The 24,148-nt window shown below is 46.6% G+C and overlaps 1 protein-coding gene across 2 annotated transcripts in view; it reads left to right on the forward strand.

The window, feature by feature from the left end:
- The window catches only part of LOC141103142 (inter-alpha-trypsin inhibitor heavy chain H3-like), a 221,679-nt gene that overhangs the window by 26,873 nt on the left and 170,658 nt on the right, over positions 1-24,148 (forward strand). For both annotated transcript variants that reach the window (XM_073592420.1, XM_073592421.1), the window contains exon 5: positions 20,794-20,956. In XM_073592420.1, coding sequence (XP_073448521.1) covers positions 20,794-20,956 — 163 coding nt within the window. The remainder of the gene's footprint in view (positions 1-20,793; positions 20,957-24,148) is intronic.

Below are 24,148 nucleotides of genomic sequence, written 5' to 3' on the forward strand. Positions count from 1 at the left end.
CCAGTGTGAAAGCCCTCGGGGCTTTCACACTGGAATTAAAGCAGCGGCACTTTCGGGTCGGTTTGCAGGCACTATTATTAGCGCAATAGCGCCTGCAAACCGTCCCAGTGTGAAAGGACCCTTAATATTAACACTTAAAGCAAATGTGTACTTTCTCGTGTAGTGTGTCTGGACCACTTGTAATGTCTGTTTCCTTGCTGACTTGCGTGATACGCACAGCTGCAGGTCTTTTACATATACTCCCCCAGGTTTTTTGAGACTAACAGGGCCATGCACGCACTCTTCACAGGGCCGTCTTTAATATTGACTGGACCCTGGGCAAACATTTTCTTGGGCCCCCTCTTCCACGCAATTTCGCTCTCCACATGCTTTGAGACATACAATAAATAGCAGCTAGACTCAAAATCAGTTTACTGAATCAGATCAGGCAGCGATTGCGATTGGTTGTGAGAGGTTACAGTGAATCATTACCGCTCACTGACTGGCTGCTAGAGGTTACAGCACACATTATGGCTCACTGTTTATTTTCTAGAGGTTACAGCACATGACTTCTGCTTGTTGATTGGTTGCTAGAGATTACTCTACATCAATACTGTTCACTGATTGATTGCTAGAGGTTACTGGACATCTATGCCACTCACTAATTGGTTGGTAGAGGTTACTGCACATTATTACTGCTCACTGATTGGTTCCTAGATGTTACTGCATATCCTTACCACTCAATGATTGGTTGCAAGAGGTTAGTGTACAGCATTACTGCTCACTGATTGGTTGCTAAAGGTTACAGCACATCATCTCCTCATTCCCTTTACACCATGGACTGGGGAGGTGAGGGGACCCATCAATAGACAGAAAACTCCTAGGAATCCTAGGACTCCTGGGATCAGTGGCAATGCTGGCGGAGGGGGGTGTGTGATTAGTGGCAATGCTGGGGGGGGGGGGGGTTGATGGGATCATTGACAGTGGCGGGGGGGTGGGATTAGTTAGGAGGCAGTACACTGACAAATTCTGATCATCATGTAGAGCAAAGCTGGAAATCTTTGGCAAGTATATAGTGGGGGATTCTACCAATGTAATGGGGAATTTCCACTGAACATCAATGTGAGGGGGAATTTGCACTGACCGCAGGGGATTTTACGCCACCCACCAATAGAAAAGAGGGATTTCTACACTGACACCAATGTAATAAGAGCATTTACACCAACCTCCAGTGTAAGGGGGAATATAAAATGACCTCCATGTAAGGTGGAATTTACACTGATGACCATTCTCGAGGAGATTTGTACTGACCACCAATGTAAGGTGACACTTCTACACCGACCACCAATGTTAAGGGGGATTTACACTGACCACCAGTGTAAGGCCAATTCTGCACTTCCCACCAATGTAATGGGAAATGTACACTGATCACCAATGTTATGAAAAATTTACACTGACAACCAATGTAATGGGGAAATTTACATCAACATCCAAAAAGGGGGATTTCTACACTGGCCACCAATGTAAGGGGGATTTACACTCACCACCAATTTAAAGGGGGCTTCTACATGGACCACCAATCTAAGGAAGGATTCGAAACTGACCACAAATGCAAGTTTTTGTTTTTTTTTAACGATCACCAATATAAAGAGGAGTTTCTACACTGGCCACCAATGTAATGGGGATTTACACTGACCACTAATGCAATAGGAGCATTCTCAGTAACCACCAATGTAAAGAGGGATTTACACTGACCACCAATGTAAGGGAGACCTTCACACTGGCCACTAGTGTGAATGAAAGGATTGTACACAGGGCCCCAATGTAATAAGAAGATTTACACTGACCACCAAGGTAACTGAGACATTTAGCCTGCGTTCACATTTGTGTGTCGGAAATACAATCAAAATCGCTTTCCTGACATCACATAAAAATGCTGCCCTTTAGCAGATACACAGAAGTGCCATTAATTGTTAATAACACCCTGATGCATTGGCTGAGATGTGCGTATTCACATGTACCAAAATTCACGGTGCTGTGGCACCATGTTCTTTTGAAGAAGGGTTCCACCTCCAATTTGCTTACCTTTGCAGAACAGGCTGATGTTTGGCTTAGTGCCGGTTCACACTGATGCGAGTTCATGACGAATTTGATGCATCAAAAACATTCTAAATTCGCATGTCATCCATAAAGTCATTGTTTTCAATGACCGTCGTTCACATACATGCGTTGCGATTCCCCTACGAATGCGATGCGATAAAAAAAAGGGTCTTGTGCGAGTTTACTGCGTTGCGTTGCAAATTTAGCCTCCATAGACATCAATGTAAATCGTTCTGGAATCGCATTGTTGGTTCAGATATGTGCGAATTCCACCACACTACTCTCCACAAAAACCAGGAAATACACAGGAAGTTAACACCTTTTTTCTTTTTCCATTATGATTCCATTGGCTAGAACATCAATCGCAGCTATGACCAACTCCTGAAATTTGCGGTAAAATCGCGTTAAAATCGCGGTAAATTCGCGGTAAAATCGCACCTCACACAGGACAAAAAAACAGAACAAATTCGCAGCGCAGCAGTGTGAACCGACACTTAATGACTATAGTTGTAGGCAGGACTTTCAAGCATTTTACCTCCCTAGTGGGCAGCATTCAGCAGAAATGATGGTAGATATGACCTCAGGGGGACATGATATACATATGAATGCCGCGGTCTGCAACTATTTACATATTAATACCGCCACTATTTACATATCAATGCAGATTAAATACAAGTAAACACAGGGTCTTCAGGTGAGTCATCTGTACATGGCAATAGGGCAGAGCTGAGCAGCATCAACAGAATTTTACACTGAGATATTGGAACTTAAAAACGGTCCTGACTCTTCACCCCAGGAAGCACTGGGAGAGGTTCAGCCAAGCCTAACCAAAACCCACTTCCCTCTATCTAACCCATTCTGCCTGCTGACTGAGTCTTGCATGCATTCCCAGGGCACAAACCCATACCCAAGAGTAGCCCTCTACCAGTACAGAATAAGCACAAGGTTCCTTTGAATGGGCATTTACTTAATTGAAAAACGAAGAGCTAAGACATTCAGCCATGCAGGGTAATGATGGTACAATGCTTGAACAAGTTTTATGTTCATGAGGTCACAGAGTGAGTGAGAAATATATTGAGAAATGAGACTTGCTCCCTAACAGGGGATCACTGAATGTCCCAGCATTCCTCCCAGAGAGGAATGCAATTAGTCTTTCCTCCCTGAAGTGGAAACAAGTGATAAGGTGACTCCTGATTACACCTTGGCTCTGTACAAGTCCAACATAGAAAATAGGAAAATGTTTTTTCCCAGATCGGTAACTGGAGAGAACCCCTCTTCAAACCTGCCAACTACTTATATATCCCAGCCCTGGAGGGGCCTTACTGCCTGGCAGGGCACGGTTGCCATGCAGCCTTTTGGTCGGGTTCCCAATTTAAAAGGCTTTACAATAATTCCTGCCCAAGTTACGAACACTTATCACCACTGACAACCACCAAGCAGGGACCTCTAGTGTGGATTACTCAAAATTACAATGGGGATCTCTTCCTGCACTTCCCTAAACCCATAATAAAGAATGCACCATAAACAACCTGTACTTACCTTCACACACTGATCTGGTAACAGAGTGCCCTACAATTGAGTGCAAGTTTAGACTATTTGAAGGTCATAGCCTGCATATGTCTCAGCAAGCTCCTGTCTTTCCCCATATGACAGTAATCAGACCTAGTGAGTAAGCCCTACATTATACAGAGGTAGGGGGTCTGTTTGAGCAGTTTCCAGTGAGGCCCGGAACGGAAAGGACTGCAAGGAGGGATAGTGTAGGGCCGGGCATGACAGTGTGTCTAAGGGAGACACATATGGGGTTAATGTGGAAAGGAGTAATGGGAGTGGCAAGAAAGGGGAAGGTAAGAAAGAAGTTTTTGCCAAAGGGGAGTGGTTATATTTATAGAGGGGGCGGTGCAAAGGGTCAGTGTGAAGATGAACTTACAGGAGGAGGCAGTTTTTCTCACTGCTCCTCCATCCACGATGGCAGAGATTGAAGCAATACCAGAGTGGCTGCAGAGACAGGTGCGGAGCTCATGGAGGACGAGGCAGACAGATCTCTGTCAGGTGAGGTGTCCCATCGCGCGCGGAGGTCGCGGCCTCCGGCGTGCTTTTCACCAGGGCCTGCATCTAGACCCATTCGCCTCCCCAGAAGCCCGACAGAGGAGCGATTGCTTCCCCTGGCAAAACAGCATTAGCCACAGCTTTCAGCAGGCCCTGGGTGGTCCACACGCCGCCTGCCTAATCCGGTGGGTGGGGCCACGGGCCAACATGGCGCCGGTTCCCCACACGGACATCGTGGGTCAGGAAGCAGGGCGGCATCCCCATCCGCACACAGCGATCAGAGGGGGGAGATGATGAGGGACGGAGAACCGAGCAGAGACACGGAGGTGGTGGAGCGGGAGTTCGGGAAGTCGGTGAGGGGGCGGAGCCTACCGGGACAGCGCTCGGTGGGACAAGATGGCGGAGGAAGAACAACACATGACAGCCAGGGCATCGCCAGGTCAGGTCAGTGACGCCGGTCTGGAGAAGGAGGAATTTCGGGGGTGAAGCGGGCCCCACAACTGCCAAGCACCACGGCCTTAGGGATCTCATCTCCCGGGGGGCTTGCTATGCCACCCATCCTGGAACAGGACGAGAGGTCAGAAGGGAAAGCATCAGGGGAGGAGGAACCACTAGTACCAGCGATGGAGAGCAACGCGGCGGCTGTTGGGGGAGCTCCTGGTCAGCCCGGTAAGTCAATGGTTAATTTGTCTTTGTCTGATGCATTGCAGGATGTGTTAGGGGTGGTAGCTGCGGGTACGGTTAGGCCAGCAGTTCTTTTGATACAGTCAGGGGGGGACACGCTGGGCCAGCAGGGGGCAGGGCACAGGCCTGCCAGTGCGGGGTCTGGTACGCAGCTGACGGATTTATTGGAGGGCCTGCGGGCGTTGTTAGGTAGATTTGAGGCAGTGGTTGGAGGAACTGGGGGATCTGGGGTGGAGATGCCCCCGGCAGCTCCGATACCCGTGCAGTCAGGGGTAGGAGTGGTCACCGAGAAGGCAGGGGAAAAAAGGGATACGGAGAAGGCGGAGAGGACCAATATGGTCAGGACTGCGGACGCGGCGAAGTGCGAGGTATACCTCTACTTTGAGGGCCCGCTGGGAGCTCATCTAAAACAGGAAGTCCGGGATAAGATTTACAAGGGCGAGTATGTGGAGATTTTTCGCTACTGCCATTGGAAAAAATTAACTTGGACAGGGTGAAACCTGATGATTCCAAGAAGGAGAACGAGGAAAGAAGGAGGTACAGGCTTATACCCTGTACATTTGTTAACTGGCTGCAAGCGTTTGCCATTATGGTGAGCGTTATTGGTGAGAAGAACCCCAAGCATTGCTCGGCTTTGTTCTGTTACATGGAAGCTATAGGAGAGGCACATAGGGTGTACGGTGGTACTACTTGGCTTAGATACGACGAGCAGTTCAGACAGCGCAGAGCAGTCCGCCCGTCTCTGCATTGGGATCATAAAGATATTAGCCTCTGGATGAGCGAGGGCCCCGCCTCAGTTTTTTCAGGGGGAGGCCGGGGGTACACATTCCTCAGGACTGCCGGCAGGAAGGAAGTGGGGAGTATGCTGGCAGTGCAATGAGGGCTCCTGTAAATTTGGAGCAGCATACAAGTTCAAGCACGAGTGCTCTGGGTGAGGGGGAGCCCATACATTGTCCAGGTGTTTTAAGAGAGGGAAGCGTGCCGGCGACTCTGCTCAAAAGAGGGATGACGCCGGTGAGGGTGGAAAGGATGCTTCCTTTTCTAAGTAAGTATCCGGACAGGGAAGCGGCAAAGTTATTGGCTTCGGGGTTTCAGGACGGTTTTAAGATCCCGTGTTCGTTGGCGATGGTTCCGCCAAAGGCAAGGAATCTGACATCTGCTTTACAGCATCCGGGGGTGGTGGGGGACAAATTGGGAAGAGAAGTGGCCATGGGGCGCATGGGGGGGCCGTTTGCCAACAAACCCTGGCAGGATTTGGTGGTGTCACCATTGGGGGTGGTGCCCAAGAAGGAACCGAACAAGTTCCGCTTGATACACCACTTATCTTTTCTAAAAGGGGGTTCGGTCAATGATGTTATTGACCCGGAAGCGTGCACAGTGTCCTACACTTCTTTTGATTTCATGTGCCATGATTGAGGCTTTCAGCTCGTTTTTGGAGTGGGTGATTAGGGAGGTTTCCGGCTTAGGTTCAGTCATACATTATTTGGATGACTTTTTGTGTATAGGCCCCCCTACTTCCTCTGTGTGTGCGATTCTACTTTCCACGTTGCAGCACATCGCAGGCAAGTTTGGTATACCATTGGCCGCAGAAAGAACGGAAGGCCCAACAGCTGAACTTAGCTTTTGGGGATAGTAATAGACTCAATGGCGATGGAGTGCCGCTTGCCCAGAGGTAAGTTGGAGGACTTGCAGAAGGAAATTTGGGAAATCCACGGACTGCGGAAAGTTCAGTTGAGGACTCTGCAGTCGTTGCTGGGTAAGTTGAATTTTGCCTGCAGGATCATCCCCATGGGGCAGGTTTTGCCGACGGCTGTCGGCAGCCACCGCGGGGGTAAAGGCCCCGACTCACTTTATTCGCCTGACCGGGGAACACAGGGAGGATTTAAAGGTGTGGTATGAGTTTTTAGCCTCATACAATGGCAGGGCGGTGTGGATGTCTGGCCCGGTGAGTAATTTCGATGTAGAGCTGGTTACAGATGCTGCAGGCTCCACGGGCTATGGTGCATTTTTCCAAGGGCATTGGAGCGTGGAACCCTGGCCGCAGTCTTGGGAGAGGGCGGGGTTCCTTAAGAATTTAGTGCGACTGGAACTTTTCCAGTGGTGCTGGCTTTGGAACTGTGGGGGGAGGCATGCCAGAATCTAAAGTTGAGAATAAATTGTGACAACGTGGGAGTAGTGCAGGTGGTCAATCGCATGTCTGCGTCACCACAACCAGTTATATGGCTTTTGCGGAAACTGGTGTTGAGGTGTTTGAGATTAAATATTTTATTTATGCGGTGCACATCCCGGGCGTCGACAATTCGCTAGCTGACTCCTTGTCTCGATTTCAATGGGACGGGCGGTTACTGGTATTGTATTTTGTAGCTAGGAACATTGAAAAATGTTTTTTCGGTCTCTTCCATCGATAAAAAAATGGCGGGCTTATCGTTTCTTTTCAAATTAATGGGAGGGGAAGACTGGAAAAAAGATTTTGGGTGAAGCAGGCCATAAAGGGTTATCGAAAACAGCATATGTGGAAGGATGTGAGACGGCCTGTCACTTTTACGAACCTGGGGTCCGTATGTGCGATGTTGGGTTCAATATGTAAATCACGGTATGAAGCATTGCTGTTTACAGCGGTGTTCTCGCTAGCATTTTTGGGGTTTTTCGGATAGGGGAGTTGGTCAGCCCATCGAAGTGTTTGGCAGTGGGCCTGTTGGGAGCAAGATGTGCAGGTGGAGGTGGATAGAGTGTGTTTGCGGCTGCGCAGGTCAAAAACTGATCACCAGGGTAAGGGTGTAGATGTGTCACTGTTCGCATTACCTGGGTCAAGGGTGTGCCCTGTTGAGGCAGTGCGTGAATTTCCGAAGATTAGAACAGATGGGGCAGGGCCATTCCTGAGGCATGAGGATGGGTACTACTTGTCAAAGTTTCCTAATACTGGAATGGTTGCACTGTGGGAAGGGGTTGTCTCCGAGCGGTCACAGCTGGAGGCCTATCAGTTTGGAAAAGGTCCCACAGTGCATTGGTGTGGTATGTGGTTATACGTGGTTAAAAGGTGGGTCACCGTCAGAGACCATCAGACTGGGGTTAACAGGTTATGTTAATTATATTGTTAATTATATTTATATATATATATATATATATATATATATATATATATATATATATATATATATATATAGTGGTTTGGAGTTATTTAGTTGGTTTGTTTTAATAAAATAGGCTGTTATGGCCATTTTACTCCATAAAATATAAGTGTGGTCTCATTATTTGAGGTGGGTAAGGTATGGGTTGGAGTATAAGTGGGTAACAGCGATAAGAATGAAGGGGACATTTAGACTACACTGGTCATGTCCCTTGTAAATACACGTGGGTCTCATGTCATTGCAGAATTCTCACTTTTACTTAGTCTTTAGAGCTTATTGAACACCATGACTGTGTCTTGTGTCTGGGCTTTTAAAGAAATAAACACAGACATAATGGTCTGCTCTACAAGCATGCTGAAAACTGTAAACCACTGAAAATGAAGCTAAATAAAGCAGCAGTACCTTAGTAGGTTAAAAGCCCTTTCGTCCTCTGCTCTATCTAGGGTTGCCACCTTTACTTCAAGCCAAACCCGAACACTTTTGCGGCGCACGGCAATTTTTTTGTAGTACATGCTATAGGATTGTAAAATACCTTAGGTTAACCCAAAGAGAGTAGTAATGAGGTGTGCTACGGTGAACAGTGGCTGTGGCCAAATTGCATTAACAGTGGGGGGGGGGGGACTTAAAAGGGCATGGTTAAATAAAACAAAAGCATTAGTGTACCCATAAAATATGATTCGATTAATAAAAGAAGTGTCAGTTAAAATATGAAAATAGCCTACCTTAAAAGTGGACACTGTCAGCCAGTAGAGCAGTGTACAGTGTCAGAAGATCAGTGGATGGCGTCAGTAGAGCAGTGGATGGTGTCAGTAGAGCAGTGGATGGCGTCAGCAGGGCAGAGGACGGTGTCAGCAGGGCAGAGGACGGTGTCAGCAGGGCAGAGGACGGTGTCAGCAGGGCAGAGGACGGTGTCAGCAGGGCAGAGGACGGTGTCAGTAGAGCAGAGGACGGTGTCAGTAGAGCAGAGGACGGTGTCAGTAGAGCAGGGGACGGTGTCAGTAGAGCAGGGGACGGTGTCAGTAGAGCAGGGGACGGTGTCAGTAGAGCAGTGGATGGTGTCAGTAGAGCATTGGATGGTGTCAGTAGAGCAGTGGATGGTGTCAGTAGAGCAGTGGATGGTGTCAGTAGAGCAGTGGACGATGTCAGTAGAGCAGAGGACGGTGTCAGTAGAGCAGTGGATGGTGTCAGTAGAGCAGAGGACGGTGTCAGCAGGGCAGAGGACGGTGTCAGTAGAGCAGAGGACGGTGTCAGTAGAGCAGAGGACGGTGTCAGTAGAGCAGGGGACGGTGTCAGTAGAGCAGGGGACGGTGTCAGTAGAGCAGAGGACGGTGTCAGTAGAGCAGAGGACAGTGTCAGTAGGGCAGGGGACGGTGTCAATAGAACAGAGGATGGTGTCAGTAGAGCAGTGGATGGTGTCAGTAGGACAGTGGGCGATGACAGTAGGGCAGAAACCGGTGTCACCCGGTGAGAACTGTATATATGGATTGTGTATGAGGGGGGGTGAAAACGGTATATATGGATCGTGTATGGGGGGGTGGAGAACAGTATATATGGATGGTATATGGGGGGGTTGGAGAACAGTATATATGGATGGTATATGGGGGGTGGAGAACTGTATATATGGATGGTGTATGGGGGGCAGAACTGTATATATGGGGGTGTATACTGTCCTACCTTACATTGTATATATTTATGGTGTATGGGGGGAGAACTGTATATATGCATGGTATATGGGGGGGACTGTATATATGGATGGTATATGGGGGGCTGGAGAACTATATATGGAGGGTGTATGGGGGAGGGACTGTATATATGGGGGGACTGTATATATGGATGGTGTATGGGGGGGAACTGTATATATGGATGGTGTATGGGGGGGTACTGTATATATATGGATGGTGTATGGGGGGGAACTGTATATATGGATGGTGTATGGGGGGTACTGTATATATGGATGGTGTATGGGGGGAACTGTATATATGGGGGGACTGTATATATGGATGGTGTATGAGGGGAAGAACTGTATATATGGATGGTGTATGAGGGGAAGAACTGTATATATGGATGGTGTATGGGGGAGGACTGTATATATGGGGGAGAACTGTATATATGGGGGGAAAACTGTATATATGGATGGTATATGGGAGGGTGGAGAACTGTATATATTGAGGGTGTATGGGGGGAACTGTATATATGGAGGATTATGGGGGGGACTGTATATATGGATGGTGTATGGGGGGGAACTGTATATATGGATGGTATATGGGGGGGGTGGAGAACTGTATATATAGAGGGTGTATGGGGGGGGGAACTGTATATATGGGGGAGGACTGTATATATGGGGGAGGACTGTATATATGGATGGTGTATGGGGGACGACTGTATATATGGGGAGAACTGTATATATGGGGGGACTGTATATATGGATGGTATATGGACAGTGTATGGGGGGAACTGTATATATGGAGGGTGTATGGGGGGGAACTATATATATGGATGGTTTATGGGGGGGAAGACTGTATATATGGATGGTATATGGGGGGTGGAGAACTGTATATATGGAGGGTATATGGGGGGTGGACTGTATATGAGGATGGTGTATGGGGGGGGGACTGTATATATGGATGGTGTATGGAGGGAGGACTGCATATATGGATGGTATATAGGGGTGGAGAACTGTATATATGGAAGGTGTATAGGGGGGAGAACTCTATATATGGGGGGGGCTGTATATATGGGGGAGAACTGTATAAATGGATGGTGTATAGGGGGGGGGGAATGTATATATAGGGGAGGGCTGTATATATGGAGGAGGGCTGTATATATGGATGGTGTATGGGGGGACTGTATATATGGGAGGGCTGTACATATGGATGGTGTATGGGGGGGGGACTGTATATATTTATTTTAAATAAAGGACTTTGAAGCAAAATAAGGGTCAGTGCCCATCAATGCAGCCTGATCAGTGCCCATCTGCAGCCTCACATTGCTCATCAATGCAGCCTGATCAGTGCCCATCTGCAGCCTAATCAGTGCCCATCTGCAGCCTCACCACTGCCCATCTGCAGCCTCACGTCAGATTACTGCTGCCTCGGAGGGGACAGGAAGGGGGGCGGGACGAGCGCCGTCAAATTAAATAGATCCTGTTTACTCAGTGGTCTCTTTAATACTGTATGAAGTCCAGCCTCCTGGACCAGCTCCTATGATAGACAGAACACTGGTCCAGGAGACAGGACTACGTATTATGGGGCGTACACACGGTCGGACTTTTTGACCGGACTGGTCTGACGGACGCCGACAGACCAAATCCGGCGAACAATCTGATCATGTGTGGGCTTCACCAGACCTTCAGCAGACTTTTCCAGTCGCAAATCTGACGGACTTTAGATTTGGAACATGCTTCAAATCTTTACATAGTAACTCCGCCGGACCCAGAAATCCGCTTGTCTGTATGCTAGTCCGATGGACAAAAACCGACGCTAGGGCAGCTATTGGCTACTGGCTATCAACTTCCTTATTTTAGTCCGGTGTATGTCATCACGTACGAATCCGTCAGACTTTGGTGTGATCGTGTGTAGGCTAGTCCGGTTGTTAGAAAGTCCGTAGAAAGTCCGCCAAAAGTCAGTCGAAAGTCTGTCGGACAGGCTGTCGGACTTTTGTAGCTGATAAGGCCGACCGTGTGTACACGGCATTACAGCTGCCGCTGAGTAAACAGGAGATTCTCGCTCTATGTAATCTGGCGCCGCTCGTTCTGCCTTCCCCCCTCCCTGTCCCCTCCGAGACAGCCCAAATGCAAGTATCGGAGTATAACACGCATACACTATTTGCACCCGATTTTCAGGGAGGAAAAGTGTGTGGTATGCGCTGATAAAAACTCCTGACTAAAACTGTGAAATGTGAGTATAGCAAACATGCTGATTGTCTGACAAATAAAACAAATATGCATCAACTGATTGGCTGTTTCTACTCTGCTCAGAAATAGAAAATACAAATCAAGGTGAAATTTGGAAAATTAGAAAATATTGACAGTTAGTAATTAGTCTCAGTTCACACTGGTGTGATGCAGGAACCAGGGCGATTCCTGTGCGGGTTCCCACATCGCATCTGACTCGCAGGCAGTTCACACTGCTCTCTGCGAACTGCTGTGTGTGTCAATAGAAAGTTAAAGTAGGAGTCCAGCCTGGGATCGTTTGGCTGGGCTTCTCCTCTGGTTCACAGGAATGCAATTCGTTTTGCACTCCTGTGACCTGCTTTCAGCAGAGAGCGTTCTGAAATCCGCTCTCTGCTGATGTCACAGGAATCAGTCCAGGCACCGCCTCATCATGACAATAAAGTCTGATCCGCCAGGCAGCAGCTCTCTGCTCGGGGAGCTGTGAGAATTGAGCCATCAGGGGTGTTCGATCGCTCGGTTCTCAGTGCATAGGTGCCGGGGGACAGATGCAGCATCAGAATGATGCTGCATCCACCTAGGTAAGTATGATGGGGAGAAAAAAAACCCATGCTTCTCTTTTAATGGTACCCCTAAATTGCAAAATGCAGCAGAACATAGTGCTAACTGTGGAATTCCAGTGCGGACCAAAAAAAGGGTCCTGCACCATTTCGGTGTGAATGCGATGTGATTTGAGCCATACAAACCGTATGGTTGAATTTGCATCGCAAAGACATTGCATGTGATGTGCACAGCAATTTTTTTAAGGGGGAACGCTGTGGACTCTGGTGTAAAGGGAAACTTTGATGTAAGGGGTTTCTGCTCACCAAAGTCCCCCCCCCACCCCCCAAATGAGGGAGGGGGGAATGGGGAGGGGGGGACAGGGGGCCATGGGCAGCAAGTGGAATCTGCACCGCATAGGGCGATTAAGGTGTGCTCAGGCACACCCGGGATACCCCATGTGCATGTGTCTGGGTTTCAGGCAGTCTGAAACCTAGACTGTCCAGGTTAATCCTGGATGGGTGGCAACCCTAACTACATACTGCATACCGATTGCCCTGCCACTAAATACTGTTCACTGACCACCCCATTGCATACTGCACACTGACTGCCCTGGCACTACATACTATGCACTGACTGCCCTGGCACTACATACTGTGCTCTGATACTACATACTGCAGACGGACTACACTGACACTACAGTATATACTGCACACTGACTGCTCTTACACTACATACTGCACATTGACTGTTTACACTACATACTGCTCACTGACTATCCACAGTACATACTGCTCACTGACTGTCCACACTACATACTGCACACTGACTACCCTCTCTACATTCTGTTCATCGACTTCACTGACACTAGATACTGCTCACTGACTGCCTCTACTACATACTGCTGACCGACTGCATTGCCAGTACATACTGCACGCTGCCTGCCTTGCTACTGTGTAATGCTCACTGACTGCCGTACCACTACATACTGCACACTGCGTGCCATGCCACTACATAATGCTCATTGACTGCCCCCACTACATACTGCTCACTGACATCCCTGAAACTACTTATTGCTCACTGACTGCCCCCTCTACATACTGCACACCGACTGCCCTGCCACTGCATACTACTCACTGCCTGCATGCCACTACATACTACACACAGCCTGCCCTTCCACTACATAATGCTCACTGACTGCCATCACTACTTACTGCACACTGACTGACCCACTACACTGACTGCGCTGACTCTATGTACTGCACACTGACTGCTGCCACAACATACTGCTCACTAACTGCCACCACTCCATACCACTCACTGACTGCCCCCACTACTTACTGATCACTGACTGCGTCCACTACATAATGATTACTGACTACCTCCACTACATACTGCTCACTGACTGCCCCCACTACGTACTGATTACTGACATCCCTGAAACTACATATTGCTCACTGACTGCCCCCACTACGTACTAATCACTGACTGCCCCAACTACGTACTAATCACTGACTGCCCCAACTACGTACTGATCACTGACTGCCCCCACTAAATATTGATCACTGACTGCCCCCACTACATATTGATCGCTGAATACCTCCAATACCTACTGCTCACTGACTGCCCCCACTACATACTGCTCACTGACTGCCCCACTACATACTACTCACTGACTGCCCCCACTACATACTGCTCACTGACTGCCCCCACCACATACTGCTCACTGACTGTCCCCACTAAATACTGCATACTGCTCACTGACTGTCCCCACTAAATACTGCATAATGATTGCCTCATCAGTACATACTGCATACTAACTGCTCCGCCATTACATAGTACACACTGACTGCCTCCACTACATACTTCTCACAGACTGCCCCCACTACATAATGCAGACTGACTGTCCTCAATACACAGTGCTTACGGAATGCTCCCACTACATACTGCTCACTGAGGCTGCAGAAAAAGGAATTCTGTCTCAAAAGTAAGACACCAGAAGTCTGTTTAGACCCCTGATGTTTCACCAAAAAACCCCTACAGGGCAGTTTAAAAAAAAACAAAATAAAATAGAACAAAATTAAAAAAAAAAACCTCTAAAAAAATAATAATAAAAACATGAAGGGCTTGTTCACATGTGTTTTGCTCTCTAAAGAGCATTCAGCATTTTGATTGCTCTTCAGAGAGCATTTGACGGGCAGTGAGGAGGAATATTGCCTCCTCGCTGCCTGCTTTAACCCCACACTAGCATGCCACAACCATGTGCTTTGAACATGGTTACAGGGCGCTTGCATAGCAATGCTATTCACTTGAATGGGTCTTGTTCAACTGGGGGTATCATTTCTGCCATATCTGTGAAGCATAGCATTGCGGCCTTGGCATGTGTACACCCCTATTTACTGCCTCTGTTGCTAAAGGGGGTAGCAGTTGATGGGCAGTAAAAGCGCAACTCAACTGTGGTGTTTTACCACTCTCCAAACACCACATGTGAATGAGCCCTGAGGACTCATTCACACAGGGATTCTGGCCGTGTAAATGAGTGAATTGTTCACGCAGCTGGAGCCACCTGTTACTGTAAGGAGAAGCAGCAGCTGTACAAACACTGCCGCAGGTCCAAATTTAATAGGTGTGCAGGTGTGGGTGAGTGGCCCCGAATGCACACTGTTAGGGATGAGCCGAAAACCCCCTGTTCGGTTCGCACCACAAGATGCGAACAGGAAAAAAGTTCGTTCGAACACCGTTAAAGTCTATGGGACACAAACATGAATAATCAAAAGTGCTAATTTTAAAGGCTTATATGCAAGTTATTGCCAGAAAAAGTGTTTGGGGACCTGGGTCCTGCCCCAGGGGACATGGATCAATGCAAAAAAAAGTTTTAAAAACTGACGTTTTTTCAGGAGCAATGATTTTAATAATGCTTAAAGTGAAACAATAAAAGTGTAATATCCCTTTAAATTTGGTAGCTGGGGGGTGTCTATAGTATGCCTGTAAAGGGGCGCATGTTTCCCGTGTTTAGAACAGTCTGACAGCAAAATGACATTTCAAAGGAAAAAAGTCATTTAAAACTACTCGCGGCTATTGCATTGCCGGTCCGACAATACACATAAAAGTTCATTGATAAAAACGGCATGGGAATGCCCCACAGGGGAACCCTGAACCAACATTTAAAAAAAAAAAATGACGTGGGGATCCCCCTAAATTCCATACCAGGCCCTTCAGGTCTGGTATGGATATTAAGGGGAACCCCGGCCAAAATTAAAAAAAAAAATGACATGGGGGTCCCCCTAAATTCCATACCAGACCCTTCAGGTCTGGTATGGATTTTAAGGGGAACCCCGCGCCAAAATAAAAAAAAAAAACGGTGTGGGGTCCCCCCAAAAATCCATACCAGACCCTTATCCGAGCACGCAACCTGGCAGGCCGCAGGAAAAGAGGGGGGACGAGAGATCCCCCCCCTCCTGAACCGTACCAGGCCACATGCCCTCAACATTGGGAGGGTGCTTTGGGGTAGCCCCCCATAACACCTTGTCCCCATGTTGAGGAGGACAAGGGCCTCATCCCCACAACCCTGGCCAGTGGTTGTGGGGGTCTGCGGGCGGGGGGCTTATCGGAATCTGGAAGCCCCCTTTAACAAGGGGACCCCCAGGTCCTGCCCCCCCCTGTGTGAAATGGTAAGGGGGTACAAAAGTACCCCTACCATTTCACTAAAAAACAGTCAAAAATGTTAAAAATGACAAGAGACAGTTTTTGACAATTCCTTTATTTAAATGCTTCTTCTTTCTTCTATCTTCCTTCATCTTCTTCTTCTTTTTCTGGTTCTTCTGGCTCTTCTAGTTCTTCCTCCGGCGTTCTTGTCCAGCATCTCCTCCGCAGCGTCTTTTATCTTCTTCTCCTCGGGCCACTCCGCACCCATGGCATGGGGGGAGGCTCCCTCTCTTCTCTTCATCTTCTTCTCTTCTTCATCTTCTTCTTCATCTTCTTCTCTTCTTCATTTTCTTCTCCAGGCCGCTCCGCACCCATGCTGGCATGGAGGGAGGCTCCCGCTGTGTGACGCGTCTCCTCTTCTGACGGTTCTTAAATAATGGGGGGTGGGGCCACCCGGTGACCCCGCCCCCTCTGACGCACAGTGACTTGACGGGACTTCCCTGTGACATCACGGGGAATGCCACAGGGAAGTCCTGTCATGTCCCGTGCGTCAGAGGGGGGTGGGGTCACCGGGTGGCCCCGCCCCCCATTATTTAAGAACCGTCAGAAGAGGAGGCGTTTCACACAGCGGGAGCCTCCCTCCATGCTAGCATGGATGTGGAGCCGCCGGAGAAGAAGATGAAGAAGATAAAGAAGATAAAGAAGAGAAGAAGATGAAGAGAAGAGCGGGAGCCTCCCCCCATGCCATGGGTGCGGAGCGGCCCAAGGAGAAGAAGATAGAAGACGCCACGGAGGAGATGCTGGACGAGAACGCCGGAGGAAGAGCCAGAAGAACCAGAAGAAGCAGAAGAAGATGAAGGAAGATAGAAGAAAGAAGGAAGAAGAAGCATTTAAATAAAGGAATTGTCAAAAACTGTCTCTTGTCATTTTTAACATTTTTGACAGTTTTTTAGTGAAATGGTAGGGGTACTTTTGTACCCCCTTACCATTTCACACAGGGGGGGGCAGGACCTGGGGGTCCCCTTGTTAAAGGGGGCTTCCAGATTCCGATAAGCCCCCCGCCAGCAGACCCCCACAACCACCGGCCAGGGTTGTGGGGATGAGGCCCTTGTCCTCATCAACATGGGGACAAGGTGTTTTGGGGGGCTACCCCAAAGCACCCTCCCAATGTTGAGGGCATGTGGCCTGGTACGGTTCAGGAGGGGGGGGCGCTCTCTCGTCCCCCCCTCTTTTCCTGCGGCCTGCCAGGTTGCGTGCTCGGATAAGGGTCTGGTATGGATTTTTGGGGGGACCCCACGCCGTTTTTATTTTTTAATTTTGGCGCGGGTTCCCCTTAAAATCCATACCAAATCTGAAGGGTCTGGTATGGAATTTAGGGGGACCCCCATGTCATTTTTCTTTTTTAAATTTTGGCCGGGGTTCCCCTTAATATCCATACCAGACCTGAAGGGCCTGGTATGGAATTTAATTGGACCCCCACATAATTTTTTTTTTTAATTTTGGTTCGGGGTTCCCCTGTGGGGAATTCCCATGCCGTTTTTATCAGTGAACTTCTATGTGTATTGTCGGACCGGCAATGCAATAGCCGCGAGTAGTTTTAAATGACTTTTTTCCTTTGAAATGTCATTTTGCTGTCAGACTGTTCTAAACACGGGAAACATGCGCCCCTTTACAGGCATACTATAGACACCCCCCAGCTACGAAATTTAAAGGGATATTACACTTTTATTGTTTCACTTTAAGCATTATTAAAATCACTGCTCCTGAAAAAACGGCCGTTTGCATTGATCCATGTCCCCTGGGGCAGGACCCAGGTCCCCAAACACTTTTTATGGCAATAACTTGCATATAAGCCTTTAAAATTAGCACTTTTGATTTCTCCCATAGACTTTTAAAGGGTGTTTCGCGGCATTCAAATTTGCTGCGAACACCCCAAATTGTTCGCTGTTCGGCAAACTTGCGAACAGCCAATGTTCGAGTCGAACATGAGTTCGACTCGAACTTGAAGCTCATCCCTACACACTGTCTGTATTCAGGGCTTCACACCTGCACCCACATGCCAGTTCAAATTAGGCCCTGTGGCTGTGTTCGTACAGCTGGTGCATCCCCATAGCGAAACATAGGCTGCCTGCACACAGCTCCAGCATACCTCCCAACATTTTGGGATGGGAATGAGGGACACCTACTAGCAAACGTATGTAGGCAGAGGACACGCCCCCGCCACACCCCCTTAAAGGGGAAAAAAACAAAAAAAAGGCTAATTAAATCCACAAGTGCTTTTTTTTACCACTACTATTCCTTTATATTGGCTTTTATAATTGAAAAATACAGCAATTTAGAATTTAGATGAAAGGTTTAGCACTGGGAAACACTTTTTGAAAGATAAAAAGTGCATTTTATATACAACTATAAAATGAGGGACAAATGAGGAGGAAGGAGGGACAGAGGGACATTGCTCTAAATCAGGGACAGTCCCTCGAAATCAGGGACAGTTGGAAGCTATGCTCCAGGCACATAAACAAACCACCAATGCAGGCCACAGCACCCATGTAAAAGAGCCCCAAGAACCCTTTACAAACAGCGCTTTATTTATTATCTGAATACATTATTTTCTTTTATATTTAGCAAGGATTTTTTTGTGTTTTGTCCACTAATAATGATTTAAGTGCATTTTAGCCCCCACTACATACTGCTCACTGACTGTTCCCACTACATACGGCTCATTGACCGCCCCCACTAATATTTGTGTACTGCTTGAGTCTTTATTATTGGGCTAATTATTGTGCCATGCTGGGTGCTGGGTGCTGGGGGTTAGTTATTTTTTTTTTTTTTTTGCCAGAGTTAATTACTAGGCCGTGTGTGAGGTTATTGCTGGCCCCTTGCTGGGGGTAATTCATTGCTGGTCTCAATTGGACTTATTTTACTCCAACAATCTCTTTAGTGTGCCCCAAGGCTATTTTGTCTATACAAAGGGGGAATGTTGACATGTTTTATCTCACCCACCTTTGGCCACACCCATTTTTGGTCATGCCCACAAGAGCACGGGTTGACGTAGATATGAGTAGGCAAGATTCTTGCATTACTTCCTGGGTGCATATTGCCCTAAACATTCATAATATGAGTATACTGGCATTGTCCAATTTGTTCCAATCTGTAAAAAAATACTTCCTGATCCCATATGGCAATTGGATACACTGTAGATCAACAATCTACTGTGTTATTACTTATAAATATTAAATACTTTCCCATCGTGCTATAGCCAAAAGGCAGCTACATTTCGGCTCTTCAGTTCTGGGAGGGCATCATGGACGTCCTCCAAGAACCTCACCTCCCGCGTGCCCCCTGGGACACAGCTGATCAGATAGTGGTAAAGGGCCAATCAGAGCAGCCCTTTGCCATGTGATCAGCTGTGTCCAGTCACAGCTGATCACATGTAAACAGACTTGCTAGTTATCAGCAGTCCTTTCCTCAGACACTGCCCATCACTGCAGCCTATCAGTGCACATCAGTGCAGCATATCAGTAACCATCAGTGCTGCCTCATCAGGGCCACCTCATCAGTGCCACCTTATCAGTGTCCATCAGCTCAGCCTCATCACCGCACATCAGTGAAGAAGAAAAATTACTTATGTATTAAATTATATAACCGCATGCGGTATTGCATCCCATTGAAGTCAATGCGGAACAAATTATTTTCGTTTCCATTAACTTCAATGGGAAAACTCGCTTTCGTATGTGAGTACTTTGCATTATGAGCATACTCCTGGAATGGATTATATTCGTAATCCGAGGTTCCACTGTATAGCAAAAAGTAAACAATATTGCATTTTTTTCAAAATTGTCCCTCTTTTTTTGTTTATAGCGCAAAAAAAAAACAAAAAACGCAGAGACAATCAGATCAGATCAAATACCACCAAAAGAAAGCTCTATTAGTGGGAAAAAAGGATGTCAGTATTGTTGGGGTGCAACATCGCATGACCGCGAAATTGTCAGTTAAAGCGACGCAGTGCCGAAAAGCAAAAAGTGCTCTGGTCAGGAAGGGGGTAAAATCTTCCAGGGCTGAAGTGGTTAAATACCACCAAAATAAAGCTCTATCTGTCTCAAAAAAATGATAAAAATTTCATATGTGCAAAGTGTTGCATGACCGCGCAGTTATCAATCAAAGTGCGACAGCTGAAAATTGGCCTCGGCAGGAAGGGGGTGAAAGTGCCCAGTATTGAAGTGGTTAAAACCTAGGTATAAATATTAATAACCAGTTATATTCTGGGCATTTAGAAACAGATCCATCTATCTTTGAAGAATGAAAACAGGTTAAAAAGTCAAAAGAAGGGAGGTTTGTTATATTGTGGAATTGTTATATTGTTTATGTGTCCATAAAGGCCTCATACATGCGGGAGCTTAGGCCCATAGTCCGTAAACAGGCTGTGTGCTTATGTGGCTTGAGCCACCAGGTTTTGCATGCAGGCAGCCCATGGTACAGCTGCTCATCCTAATTAGACAGGTGTTTGGGTGCAGGGGAGTGGCCCCGAGCCCACACTGTCTGAGTTCAGGGCTTCGCTGCTGCATGCCTGGAAAATTGGGATGAGCAGCTGTGTTTATGGTGCCATTGCATCCCCCTACCACTTACATGGGCTGCCTGCAGGCAACACCTGGCGACACCAGCCACTAAACACAGCCCATTTACAGACTGCAGGCCTCAGTACCTGTGTGAATGAGGCCTTAGTGGTTAATTATTTTTCTTATTTAACGATTAACAAAAAAATATTCATATTGTAATTTCTAGGGCATCTGGCAGAAAGACAGAGAAATTTACTGTGTCAGTAAATATAGCCGCACAAAGTAAAGTGACATTTGAGTTGGTTTATGAAGAAATGCTGAAGCGTAATCATGGGAAATATGAAATGTTCATCAAAATTCAACCAAAGACTCTTGTCAGAAACTTTAAGGTATTTTATAAAAACGACAATATCTTTTTATTTATTTTATTTTAACTAGAGTGTCACCCCATTGAGTATTCCAATCCTTATGTCATCTCTTGCTCACCACATAATGTATATGCGCCTTCATGCCCACACGCTGCACATAGTACGTATCCAGTATCCATGACAGATGAGGTTAAGCACAGTGACCAAGTGGCCTCTAGTTATAATTAGGAGATGGTGGGATGGGCTTCTGATCATGTGATGATTGTGACAGCCAATAAGACCCCTTTCACTCTGGGGCCGCGTTAGGGCTAAAGCGTAGCTTGTTTTACTGGCGCTTTACCGCTGTTTAACCCCAAAAAGGGGTTAAAAATTCCCGTTTTGCAGCGCTTTCAACCGCTTTTAAGGTGCTTTAAAAGCGCTGCCCATTCATTCCAAGATGCTGCTTGCAGAACTTTTTCTAACGTCCCCCAAGTGCACCGCCCCGGTGTGAAAGCACACATTGCAATGAATGGGAGGCAGTTTTCAGGCGCTTTACAGGCGCTATTTCTAGCACTAAAATGCCTACAATTGCCTCAGTGTGAAAGGGATCTAACAGTTGTTACATGATCGGAAAGTCTTGCCCCCTTAGGACCCAGCTATAGGGTTGTGGCATGCAGGTAAGATGTTAATATGTCAGTTTTTGCATATTCTTTGTTTATATATTAGGATATTTACAAAAGTTTAAATGATAAAAAAAATAATAATTAAAAAGAAAATTTGTGTTTTCAAAGTCAAAACTTTTTTGGTTTTGGATATAAAAGTGTTAGAACTCCTGTCAGGTTTTTGCTGAAAACCTGTTCTGTGTGAAAAACGTGACTGCACACTAGTTGTAAAAACAAACTAAGGGTGCAAGCATAAAAGTGAAAAAGCACTCAGCATGTGTGTATAGAAATATGCTGCGCTGATTTGTATACCAAAAAACAACAACCAAATCAAAACAACTCAACCCAGCTAGACATAAATCAAAATAGTGCTACATATAAACATATGCATAATTATGATCCAAAATCATCATTTACCAGTCATTCATACAAATGATTATGAGCAAAGTTGTGATACATTCAGTCCACATAGACAGTTCAATTTGGTGTGATAGCCAGCCATCCCAACCTGCAAAACTAATTTCGGGGAGGTGGCAAACTCATTTCAGGGAGGTGACACTTCGCGCAGGTGACGACCCCCCCCCCCAAATTGAGTGCAACATGATCAGTGCCAATTAAATGCAGCCTGATCCGTGACAATTAAATACAGCCTATCAGTGTCCATCCGTGCCACCTCATCAGTGCCTACCAGCACGGCCCATCAATGTGCAGCCTATCTGTTTTGCTTGCGTCTATCTAGCAAGGTTACTCTGTGGTATAAGCAAGGAAGCTGAGATTTCTGCAGTGTGTAAATGTGCTTTTACTATACAAAGATGCTGTACATACAAAACTATTACAATCTTGGAATACAATACAAGACTGACAGATGTCTATAACAAGCAAAATGCCTAGCACAGCGTATGGTCTATAACAGTACAAATACACTTAAAGGTTACTTATCTTCTGTTACTGTATGTTCGTGATCTCCATTGGCAACGATTCTCCTGGAGACTTTCAAACCAGCAAACTGGTCTTGACTCTCTGGGTCTAATAAAATCAAAAAGAAAGCATTAGCCAGGTCTGTCACAGCATGATATTCTCCTGCATCTTTAGCAATTTTCTCAACAATTGAGATCATATTGAGATCAATTGAGATCAGTTCTTGAATACTCTTCTCAATTTCTTTGTGGCTTCCAGGAAGTCTGTACTGCTTGAGACAGACTGGCTTCTCTGGTGGAGGAATGTAGACAGGGGTCCATTTCGCATGACCTCTGACCACAGCCTTCACTGCCCTAACCAGATACGCTTTATCAGGATACCCGAATGTGAATGTACCTCTTTCAGTCTGAATTGACTGACCTTGAAGTACATCCATCCCAAGAATATTTTCGGGTAACTCTGATACCAAAACATTTGTCATAAATCCTGATCCCTTGCCAATAGCCAATTTCACCCATATCCTAACTGCTGGTGTAGTTTGCCCTCCCAAATCTTCTACATAAATCAATTCTCCTTTGTGATGGGAAGGATTTTCTTGCAAAAGTGTAACTTCGGCTCCGCTATCAACTAAAGCCATTACATGTGTAGGAGAAGATGACTTCCCCCACCATACAGTGACAGGTGCATATGGGCGTCGGTCTCCTGCTGTCACTGCCCTCACGGCTCCCCTTTTCTGATTCTCTCTAATTCCTCCCCAGGATAAAGGGATTTGGGTTTGGGTTCATGTTCAGTTTTGGGAATTGGTTTGGGGCTAACAGGAGGGGTCTGTTCTGTTTTCTCTAAGTCCAGGCTGATGTTATCTTCACTAGGAGTAGTGTTTCTAACCCTGACAGTTTTCCCTACTAAATGTTTCCACCTCTTCAGCATTTCTGCAGTAGAAATCCCATCTATCTCATCTTTAGGTACTCCTGCCTTTAATAGGTCCACCCACATTTCTTTCCTAGAAATAACTAGCCTAATCCGGTTATACAACCCATCTCACGTAACCTGGAAATACCCTCTCCTATTGATGTCCATGAGTAGGTATTTTCCAGGTCAGTAGGACTAGCGTATACTCGGACTATTCCATCTCTCACGAGGTCTAATGCCCCGTACACACGGTCGGATTTTCCGATGGAAAATGTCCTATCGGAGCGTGTTATCGGAAATTCCGACCATGTGTGGGCTCCATCGGACATTTTCCATCGGATTTTCCGACACACAAAGTTGGAGAGCAGGAGATAAATTTTTCCGACAACAAAATCCGATCGCGTCAATTCCGAACGTGTTTGGCCTGTTCCGACGCACAAAGTGCCACGCATGCTCAGAAGAAATTCCGGCACGGAACAGCTCGTTCTGTTAAACTTAGCGTTCGCAATGGATACAGCACTTTCGTCATGCTGCAATGTCAAAAATGGTTTAATACAGCGCACTCTCTTCTTCTTTATAATGTGAGAAGAATTAAGTAGTTTTGCTGCTCATATTCACACACACTTCTCACAAAGTTTTATTTTTGTTTTTTTATTGGGATTCCCTGAATATATTATTAGTTGTCACATCTGACAGAATGTTTTTTTTTTTTAACTTAATTTTTTTTGTGATTTTAAGCCTTTTA

The sequence above is a fragment of the Aquarana catesbeiana genome, linkage group LG07 (genome assembly GCF_042186555.1).
Source record: "Aquarana catesbeiana isolate 2022-GZ linkage group LG07, ASM4218655v1, whole genome shotgun sequence".
Lineage (NCBI taxonomy): Eukaryota > Metazoa > Chordata > Amphibia > Anura > Ranidae > Aquarana > Aquarana catesbeiana.